We start from the raw sequence: 10,581 nt of genomic DNA, 5'->3' as shown, positions 1-10,581 counted from the left end.
AAATTAATCCAGCCTGAGGTTCAGGAGGGCTGTTGCTTGCTTGGCCTCCACTGTATTCTTCTTACTGGCTTTGCAGAGCAGCAGAGAGCAAAGGAGGTGAGAGTGGGACCAGGGAAAAGGAAGAGGTCTGTCTCTAAAGAGACACTGAATTAGACTGGAGTGAATAGCTTATGTCCTCTGTAATTATACACACATTGAACCCTTTACAGTTGACTTAAGTTACTTCGAACTGCATTGGTGTGGCCCTCCATACTGATTAAAAGCAGCATCTATTTACCTTAACAATAAATGTGGAGATTAGTAAAAGTTCACTTGATCATAATAAGAAGATAGATAATTAAAGGGCAATGCAACCCAGATGGAACGTAAGGCACTGAAGCAGTATATCAGGAAGCATAGGCTGCTTTTGTACATGTGTAGGTTAAGGACTGCAGAAATCCCTTCAAGTAGACAGTTTTTATAGTGATACTTGAAGTAGAGGAAGGCCAAAACATGTCCTGAGCAGGCTGGCCTGGCAATTCTCCTAAGCAAAGTGACAAATACAAAGCTCTCGGAAAGGAAAAAGACTTTAAAGCACAATGTGACTAAATGGACCATCTCTACAAAACCTTTGAAAGAGGCCTCCACATCTTCTATTCTTCTTTGATGTCTCCTCCACGATAAGGAGCAAGTTTAAGGTAAGCAGGATACACTGCTGATTCTGTGGGTTAAGCTCTTGATGGCGCAGGGTCTACGAGAAAGGGAAGAACTGGGTTTAGTATGTGACAGACTCAACAGAAACTTCGTATTGTGGGATCTTCTAAAGGGATGGGGGGAGGACACCTCCTATTCCTATTGCAACTATCTTTTGGTTTCACACGGTAGAAGCGTTTTACTAACCCCTTTCTATTAAGGAAGTAAGCAGCGAACAAATAAAGAAGTGAATAGTATCAATCCCATATAGACAACTTGGAAAAGCAGCAACGGCTGTATCCATGTTTTGTAACAAAGGGGTTGTAACCAGGACTTGACAAGCATCCCTTGTTTCTCTTCTTTGTACCGATATTGATGCACTGAATGCTTACCTCCTCGCAGAAAATTATGTGATAAAATGGTGACTTTTGACAAGCACCGCAGCAATTTCCAGAGACCAGACAGTTGCTAAAACACAAATGATAGTTGGTACCTTAAATTAATAACATTCTCTCTCATGTGATATTCCAAAATAAATTTCCAGCTGAACCAAGACTTAAAGATATTTTGGCTTTTTTTCTAACAAACACTGTTACCATTTACACTGGTCCCATCAAAGTCACATTTTAAGGAATGGCTTAGCTCATATGTGTGGCATTTTGTTTCTCAGCAGTTTTAATTTTGAGCATGTCAGAACTGTTTAACACTAAGCCAAAGATTCATTCAGTCACTTGGTAGCTATTGAGAATAATTTTGCAGTGCTAAGGAACAAGGTGAATAATGTTAGCAAAAAGGTAAGGAAAATGCAAGAAACAGAGGCTGTCCATTGAATGAATGGCAAATCACTGTCCCATTCCTTCTGACCTGAATCTCTGTACCCCTAATAAATTACTGGCAAGCACAAAGTCACCAGCCTCCCCCAGACCTTTGAGGTTGCCAGGAGCTGGGAGGAATTACGCAGGCGTGAGAGTTTCCCTGGGTCTTCTGAAAGAAGGTGAAGAAAGACAGACCCAAGGCCTACAGGGTAGCAGCTTTGGCTCTCATAGCAGCTGCTATTTTGTAGTGTCTTCGTTGTAGAGGTTACAATAACCATCCATGGTGTAGAAGACTGCACACAGCCTGTTCCTCCATCAGCTGGCACATCCCAGACAGCTCTCCGCTCCACAGCGGTCTTGGAACTTCCAGGGGCTCATGCATGGTTCTGTGTCCACAATGTCATTAAAAGGCTACAAAAAGCTAACCAGACACTTTGTTGAACCTATGTGTAAGCCACAGTTTTCCTCCTTGCATTGCATATGCACAGCAGATTAGTGTCTTTTTCAGGAAGCAGTCACAGATGTCTTTGTTTCCTTCTTTCAGGTACAAGGTGAATTAATCCATTTGGAAACCAGCAAATGCTCCCCTCCCTTCCTCTCCCACAAGCCTGAATTTTTCCACCCTACATTTCTTGACAATAAAGACAGATAAAACTCAGATGCCCTACCAGAGGAAGGAATTGAGCCTGTTTCTTTGCATGTAAGTTTTCTAAATAAGTCGCTTTTGTTGTTTAAAGCTGTGATGAATGGAGACACAGGGCCAGGTTGGTCGCTGGAACAGTACAATGGATGTAAGAAGGTTTTTTCTTTGCCATATAAATCATTCACATTGTTTAAGGTACATTGATCAATCTAATGGCTTGTAATAGGCTCCTAATTGCCACTAGGAAAGTATTGCAAGCTTGCATTTGAACGTGAAATGGTTCATGATCTGAGCTGAAATTCACCTTAAGCTTGAGTTCTAGTAATTACAGAACACAGAAAGAGCACAATGAACGGTTCCCCGTCTTTCCTCGCCCTAATCCCAGGACAGGGTGAGAGTGGAGAAGAGAACATCAGAATGGGGGATCCAGCGTATTTTCCTCTTCCAAAACAGCAGTTCATTAACGGGCGAAAGCTGCAGGAGGATTTATTGGTCATTGTGGACCGAAGAGAACTTTGTAATGTCAATCATCCTGCCTATTACGCTGCCACATATCTCTATCTGCAGATAGACAGCTTGCTTAATCACAACCAACATTCTGAGTCACGCCTGGCTAAAAACGTGGTATAAAAAGCTAGGAGGGTACCAGAAGCGGGATGCCATGGGAAACGCGGGGACAGGACTTCTCCGTGATGATGAGGTTGCTCCGGTGAGGCACCCGCCCGTTCCCCTGCCCGCCCGCCCGCCCGGTGCTGCCGCTTCCCGCGCCCCGACTGGCGCCACCGGGGGAGCCGCGGGGTGGAGGAGCCGCGGGGCGCAGGAGCCGGGCGGGCCGGGGGCGGCCGGGACGGGCTGGGCGCTGGCAGGGACCGCCGAGCCCGCCGTCCCGGCCGCCGCTTCCCTGCTCACCGCACGCACCTCATTACCGAGTCAGCAGAGCCGCTTTAATGGACTTGTGTGGAAAGGCGGTTTTCCGCTCTATAAACGTTGGGTCCCAGCGTTTACTAATTAAACTCCTTCTATTTAGAAACACCTGCATTTTAAGAAAGCTTTCTGAACGCTAGCACTGACTGAATTTCCAGCCTGCTGCAGTCTGAGCTTGTCATGCCTAACCCATGTATCATAACAGCATTGGAGAGCATGTGAACCAAGAGATAAAATCCTCGTACAATACTCCTCGCACAACGTTCCTCACACTTTCCTACCAAGGCAGAAAACAAATCTATGATGCTGTTGAATAATCTCCCAATAATTGTAGTAATTAAAATCATCATCCAGTCTGCAGTCACCTTCCTTCCTTTGACACTAGTCTTCCCTTGAATTGTTAACGTGTCTCCGGCTGAGATAAACAGAACAAGGGAGCTTTAAAATACACGGTCCAAATAAATTTAGCGGAAGAGAATTAGTTCCACAGACACGCTTTTGACTGCGTTCAGTAGGCGACAGGATTTCTAAAACTATCATGCAGATTTCTCAAATGCAGGGTAATATGGGTCTCCCTGCTACTCTTAAATAGTGTCACCTTAAAGATCGAGGAGAAGATGAAAGCTCAGCCTGGTGCTCCACCTCGGGGCTCGGTGTGCTGGGGGCAGGAGGAGAGGGGAGTGCACCATGTAACAAACATCTTATGAAAGATCAAGCAGAAATTGTGGGAGAGTGCCATAATTTTAATTTAATTTCCATGATCAATTTGATCCCAGTGCTCATTCTCTTTTTATTAACTTAAAAAGATTTCCTTCTAATCAAAAGCTGCACTTCATCTTTACCCACAAATGAAAAACTCTATAGCAGAAAGAATTCAGTGGACTCAACAGGCACCAGGGTCTGTATTTTAACACTATATCTATATATCCTTCTCCCTTTTAATGTCTAGTCTTGGGTAGAATATAGTGGGGAAGCCTTAACTGAAGTTATTAATTTATCACCAGGTACCCCTCTGCATTGCTCTGATAATCAATGGTGGTTTCTAGATCATGTAAATGAAGAGTGTAATTGGGGGGGGAGGGGGTTTCGCACGGAAGTCCTGTTGATAAAAAAAAAAAATCTGGCAGGACGCAATTATTTATCTCGGCAATGAGCAGTTTGCGTGTTTCCTGCCCACGTCCCTTCTGTTTGACAGAAAATGAGGCTGCTTTCTTGAACTTGGAAGGGTTTGCCCCTTTCCCACCCGTAACATCCATGAGCAAAACTCCATGCCTGTCCTAGGATTCAGGAAAAATTGTACGGCAACCTTACATTTAACTGCTATTAAATCGATTTATTTGGAAAATATTTGGCAGCTCTTTTCCCGAGCTCTGTTGGAACAGAAGAGTCATTTCATCTGATGTTCTTGAATATAAACCCAGGAGCTTCCCAGCCATCTTTAATGAACGAATTGTTTCCCAGCTCTACCTCCTAAAGACAGCAACTTTAGTAGTTGCACAGATCAAAAGACACGCGTAGAGAGAAGATGGGAAACAATATTGTTCAAAGGAAGTGAACTGTTGCATTTAATTAGGCTATTCTTTATTAGTATTCATATTGAGATTTTTTCCTAAGATTTATGTTGATTTAACTGTAATGTATTTATGATGTAAATATATTCCGAGATGAAAACGTCACGGATCAATTGTAAAGGACCCGGATACATAATTTTAAAAAATCAGTTTCAGTTTATGTGAGGTTCTCACCCCACTTTCGCTTCTTAGTCAGATTTGTTTATGCAGAATCGACATTTAATAGTGCTAATTGCACTCCAGTTAAATTGCCCTGATTGCAGAAAGGGAAGCAATTTTCGTGCTCTCTGTCTGGGTTTGGAAGAAATTGTTTTATATTCACCTCTTTATAAAGAAGTGGAGATAAGGCACCGAGCCTTTGCACAAATTGCACTTATGGGCTGACTGGCAGCATTCAGGCTCTATAATAGAGCATTATTTGGCCGTTTTGAATAATGTAAAGCATTTGCTGAAAGCTATTCTCCTGAAAATTGCTTTAACTTTTAAAAGGGTGATGATTCACTCCAAACCAGGCCTTTGTTACATTGTCATTATCCCCCCAAATGTTTTAACAGTCAGCTCAACACTTTAGCATAACACATTGATCTTTGTTTAAAAACTCGATTTTTGGAGTATGAAAAAATCTGTCAGAAAATACTTGACCCCCTAAAGATTTTAGCAGCGTTACCCCTTCCGCCGCCATTCCCTCAGCCTTTCCACCGCCTGCCTCGTTCCTGCGGGTTTTAGTTACTTTTCCGACTACAAAGGGGCGAGGAGATGGATGTGCGGCAGGCAGAGCCGCCCGCCTGCCTTCAAGCACAGCAGAATCCCTACTTTGCTGTGGGAGCGCAAGCGGGCAGCGGATGCCTTTACTCGCTGATGTAGAGGCAACATTTTTAAACGTCACTCTCTCGATCTGCCTTCCAGACGTATTTTATTGATGACTTTCCCCAAGAAAAGAGGAAAGACCCTCTCCCCCCGCCGCCCTGGGGTTGGCCAGAAGCGCCGCGCTGCTACTTGACGACCACCACGGAAGGCTCCTGGGAAGGGAAGGAGCGGGTTTCCCCCCGGAGGAAAGGAGGAAGGAAAGAAGGAAGGAGGGAAGGAAGGAGTCACCTGTTGGGCGATGGCTCCCGGGTGCCCCTGTCGGACTCCTCGCCTCGCCCGCGGGGGTTATGTCGCTCCCCCCGCCACCGCCTTTCCGCCGCCTCCACCCGCCGAGCGCTACAGCCCCCCTGGGTCCCAGCCGCCGCTCAGGATCTGCTCGGGGCAGACCTTTCGGAGGAAGGGTTTACCATGCACTCCCCGGACCCCTGCGCCGGCTGCGAGTCAATGTGGAAAGAATTAAGCGCAGAACAGTATTTCCTCCTACTGCCCCGACTCTGTTTAATACGCGGCGACAAAAAGGCGAGCGCCCTTTGAAAATAGCCTTAGACGTTTAAATAAAAGATAATCTCCAGGGGCATCCTTCCCTAGCGTGGCAGGCGTCCTGCAGATTGCATAACACAATGTAAAATAAATTGCAATGCCCGCCTTATTTAAGCACACACATACAAAAAAATATAAAAACATGTAAAGAAAAGCGAAATCCCCTCAATTTCCTGGTTTCTCCATTTTGTTCCACAGCGATGCCTATTTTGCATCTGCTAGGTGGTTTTATACTGGATGGCTGAGGCGGCACCGAGAAGAAGGAAATATTGACTCAAATGCAGAGCAAGGGCCCGGCGTTGCTTGAACGCACTCATCATATTTCTGGTTCAGAATTGTACCCAGCTGCACTGGGGACGGCAGAAAGGAGAGGGAAAAACTCCTATTCCCATCCTTACAGAGACGACTGCAATGATGAAAAGTTGCACGCCTATTGATCTTCCGCAGGCACAGTACGGGCAGGTTCTAGCCAATTACTTAAGAAGCCTCAAATAATTACAAATCAAAGGGACTAGCTTCCAAGACATTGAGGAGCCGAGGTTTGGACTTACATTTCGCACATGCAGAGAGCAGGTAAAGTCTCTGTCGCTCACTGGGCGTGTGGAGTGTGCACAGTGCAGAGGCCACAGGCAAGTGCTGGGGAGGCTTATTCCAGCAGCGCCCTAGCACTGCTAGGAGGGAGCAAGCCTTCTCCCATTAGCAGCACTGCTTCCACGGGAGTATATGAGGCTTGAAAAACGTGCTGCCGGCTGCGAATTTGACTTTCAAAGTGTTTTGCTGGCGATTACTCTGTAAAATAATATCCTCTCTCTTAAGCGACAGGATGTCATATGCCCCTTGTCCTCTCTCCCGCCCCAGTACAAGAGCAAAGGGATGCCTGTCGGTCCCTGCCTTTGGATTTTTTTGGCGCTTTATATTACTAAAAAGCCTTCTCGGTTCCTTTTGCAAAGAAAGTAAGAAATACGTTGTGGCGGAAATCACTTCTAGCATTTAGCAAAGAAAAACCAAAAAATTAACGTGTTTTCACAAAATGTCATTAGGCGCTGTGAGGTTATTCATATCCAACACGGACAGCTCCCAAACGGCCTGAAAAAGGAGGCGGAGGGCCTGTTGAATAAAAGCGAGGCAGGTATGGTTTACTGGCCGCGAGGATCGCAGGTGACCGCACCGGCAGCGGGGGATATGACACCTCCTGCACAGTTTACAGGCGGCGGCGGAGCGGCGTCGGGCGTGACACCAGCCCTCCGCCGGCGCTGCCCCCGCTCCCGACCGCTGCCCCCGCGGCTGTCGGTGCGTGCCCGGCGGGAGCGCGGCGCGGGGCGGGCGGGAACTGCGGCGCGGCCGGGCCGGGGAGTTTTCTCCCCACGCGCTCACTGGCACGCGCCCCGCGCCCCGGCGCCGGCACCTCCGCGCAGCCTGATTGGCTGCCGGGCCGCTCCGGGCCGCTCCGCCCGCGCCCTCATTGGGCGAGCGCCGCCGCCAGCGGTACTTCAAAGCGGGCGCTGCCCGCACTTAGGCAGAGTTTGGCCCCGCCGCGCCGGAGTGTCCTTAGTGCCGCCGGGCAGCGCGGGGCGCACACCGAGCGCCGTCCCCTCCGCCCCACCGCCCAGCCCACGGACGTGCTATGGCTACGTCTATCCTCGGGGTAAGTCGCATCGCGCGCTTCCTCGCGGCTTCCCCCTGGAAACACTGCCGATGCCGCCGCCGCCGCGTTGTGGCTGCCCCTCGCACAAACCGCGAGGATGGGAGGTGATCCCGGCCCGCCTCGGGGGATTTCACTGCGGGCAGCCCATCGGGTCGTTACCAAAGAGTTTAGTCTGAAAACTCGCTGGGCCGGAGAGAAGCCGTGCTGCTTCTGCTTTCTTTTGTTTTGGTTTGGGTTTTTTTGTTTGTTGGTTTGTTGTTGGTTTGTTTTTTTTTTTATAACTCGAACTACGGTTGATTTCCAAAGATTTTCGCCAGCCCGGCGTTGCGCGTGGCGACGGTCAGAAGGCTCCGCACACCGCTCGCCTTGCTGCCATCTCGTTTTTCCGTCTCTCCTGTACGGTTGCTCGAGGAGACGCCGCATTTCGTTCCCACGGGATTTTTGGTTTAACGGTAGTACGCTCGAGCAGCCCTCTCGGAACACGCGTGTCGCTCGTGGCCGTCGGGATCCGCTTCCGATGTAAAAACCCCTCGGGCGCCGAGACCGGTCCCCGGCTGAAAACGAGTTGTGCCGAGCGGGGCTGGGCTGAGCCTTCCTCCAAAATAAGAGAAAACTTTTCCGCGGTACCGCTCTTTGCGCCGCGGTTCTACCTGCGCTGCCGCGTCCCCGCGGGAGCCTGGCGAGGCAGCAGGGGTTAGGCTGACGGGCCGGCTTTGTCTCTCCCGCAGGAAGAGCCGAGATTTGGAACGACTCCCCTGGCCATGCTGGCCGCCACCTGCAACAAGATCGGCAACACCAGTCCCCTGACCACCCTGCCCGAGTCCAGCGCCTTCGCCAAAGGGGGCTTCCACCCCTGGAAACGCTCCACCTCCAGCTGCAACCTCGGCTCCAGCCTCTCGGGTTTCACGGTGGCCACGAGCAGGGGCTCCAATGGACTGGCCAGCAGCACGGGCACCGCCAACAGCGCCTTCTGCCTGGCTTCCACCTCGCCCACTTCCTCGGCCTTCAGCAGCGACTACGGCGGCCTCTTCTCCAACTCAGCCGCGGCGGCGGGCGTGTCCCCGCAGGAGCCCGGCGGGCAGTCGGCCTTCATCTCCAAAGTGCACAGCTCGGCGGCCGAGAGCCTCTACCCGCGGGTGGGCATGGCGCACCCCTACGAGTCCTGGTACAAGTCGGGCTTCCACTCCACGCTCTCGGCGGGCGAAGTGGCCAACGGGGCGGCCTCCTCCTGGTGGGATGTGCACACCAACCCAGGCTCCTGGCTGGAGGTGCAGAACCCGGCGGGGGGGCTGCAGAGCTCGCTGCACTCGGGCGCCCCCCAGGCCTCGCTGCACTCCCAACTGGGCACCTACAACCCCGACTTCAGCTCCCTCACCCACTCCGCCTTCAGCTCCACCGGCCTGGGCTCCACGGCCGCCTCGCACCTGCTCTCCACCAGCCAGCACCTGCTCACCCAGGAGGGCTTCAAGCCCGTGCTGCCCTCCTACACGGACTCCAGCGCGGCGGTGGCGGCAGCCAGCGCTATGATCTCGGGCGCCGCCGCCGCCGCCGCCGGGGGCGGCTCGGCCCGCTCCGCCCGGCGCTACTCGGGCCGCGCCACCTGCGACTGCCCCAACTGCCAGGAGGCCGAGCGGCTCGGGCCGGCGGGGGCCAGTCTGCGGCGCAAGGGGCTGCACAGCTGCCACATCCCCGGCTGCGGAAAGGTGTACGGCAAGACCTCGCACCTGAAGGCGCACCTGCGCTGGCACACGGGCGAGCGGCCCTTCGTCTGCAACTGGCTCTTCTGCGGGAAGAGATTCACCCGCTCCGACGAGCTGCAGCGGCACCTGCGGACTCACACGGGCGAGAAGCGCTTTGCCTGCCCCGTCTGCAACAAGCGCTTCATGCGCAGCGACCACCTGAGCAAACACATTAAAACGCACAACGGGGGCGGCGGGGGCAAAAAGGGCAGCGACAGCGACACGGACGCCAGCAACCTGGAGACGCCGCGCTCCGAGTCCCCCGACCTCATCCTGCACGAGGGGGTGGGCGCCGCCGCCCGCGGACCGGGCAAGGAACCTACCGCGGGGCCCGGCGACTCCTAGGGCAGAGCCGCCGGAGCCGCCCGGACTGAGCCCCGCGCCGGCCGGAGGGACACGAGCCGCCCCGCCGCCGACAGCGCCCCGGGCCGCAGCGGGCAGGGCCGGGCCGGGCCGGCGGACGGCGGTGCCGGGGAGACGCGGGCCCCGTCCCGCCCGGCCAGTAGGTACCGAGTGACACTTTCTTCCGCTTCCCTTTTCTCTTTCTATTGGAAGGCAAGCATCCTAAGAGAGGCTTAAGGTGAGAAATCCAGCTGCAACTCCGAGACGATCCCTCTGTATCTCATAAACATCTGTATAAATAGGGTTCAAAAAAGAAGAAAAAAAAAAAAGAAAACCAGATCGTGTTCCCTTATTTTTCTTGTAAATGTTGATCTGATAAGGGGTTTGGGGGATTTTTTTTTTAATTGGTGAATTCCTGAAATTCAGGGAGGTTTTGGGGTTTTGATTTTTTTTTTTTTATTTTAAATTTCTGATGCACTTTGTGGAAGTCAGTATATATGTAAAAGATATTTAAAATGTTGAGTTAACACTTCACTCAAACACACGTAAGTTAAGGTCTCTTAAAGAAATTAAATGCGTTTATCTGTATGGAAAAAATCTTGACATATTTTCATTTTGGTATTATTAAAGGACTCTGAACAATATACTCACGGGTTTGTTCTTCTTCGTGCCCCCTCCTTTCCCCCGCCCAGTCCTTGCAGGGGTCAGGTTTTTAGTGGGAGCCCTCACACCCCCTTCCCATCCTCTTTACTGTCACTGTGATTAAAAATGCAGCCAGCAATGATAGCCGGGAGGGGAAGGGACCGGCCCCCGAGCCAGGCGC

General features: G+C 51.3%; 1 protein-coding gene across 2 annotated transcripts; it reads left to right on the top strand.

Annotated features, from left to right (window-relative positions):
- Window positions 1–7,494: 7,494 nt before the first annotated feature.
- Window positions 7,495–10,080, top strand: SP9 (Sp9 transcription factor). 2 transcript variants are annotated; one of them, XM_027637103.1, is made up of 3 exons: window positions 7,495–7,677; window positions 7,984–8,129; window positions 8,406–10,080. In XM_027637103.1, the coding sequence occupies exon 3, from the start codon at window positions 8,439–8,441 to the stop codon at window positions 9,759–9,761; it is 1,323 nt and encodes a 440-aa protein (XP_027492904.1). In that variant the 5' UTR covers window positions 7,495–7,677; window positions 7,984–8,129; window positions 8,406–8,438; the 3' UTR covers window positions 9,762–10,080. The 2 variants fall into 2 exon arrangements, with proteins under 2 accessions (XP_027492904.1, XP_027492903.1); XM_027637102.1 differs by lacking the exon at window positions 7,984–8,129 and having other exon boundaries at window positions 7,556–7,677.
- Window positions 10,081–10,581: the final 501 nt, after the last annotated feature.

The sequence above is a fragment of the Corapipo altera genome, unplaced genomic scaffold, assembly GCF_003945725.1.
Source record: "Corapipo altera isolate COAL_440 unplaced genomic scaffold, ASM394572v1 45, whole genome shotgun sequence".
NCBI classification, from domain to species: Eukaryota; Metazoa; Chordata; class Aves; order Passeriformes; family Pipridae; genus Corapipo; species Corapipo altera.
This window is presented reverse-complemented; position numbering and strand designations above follow the sequence as displayed.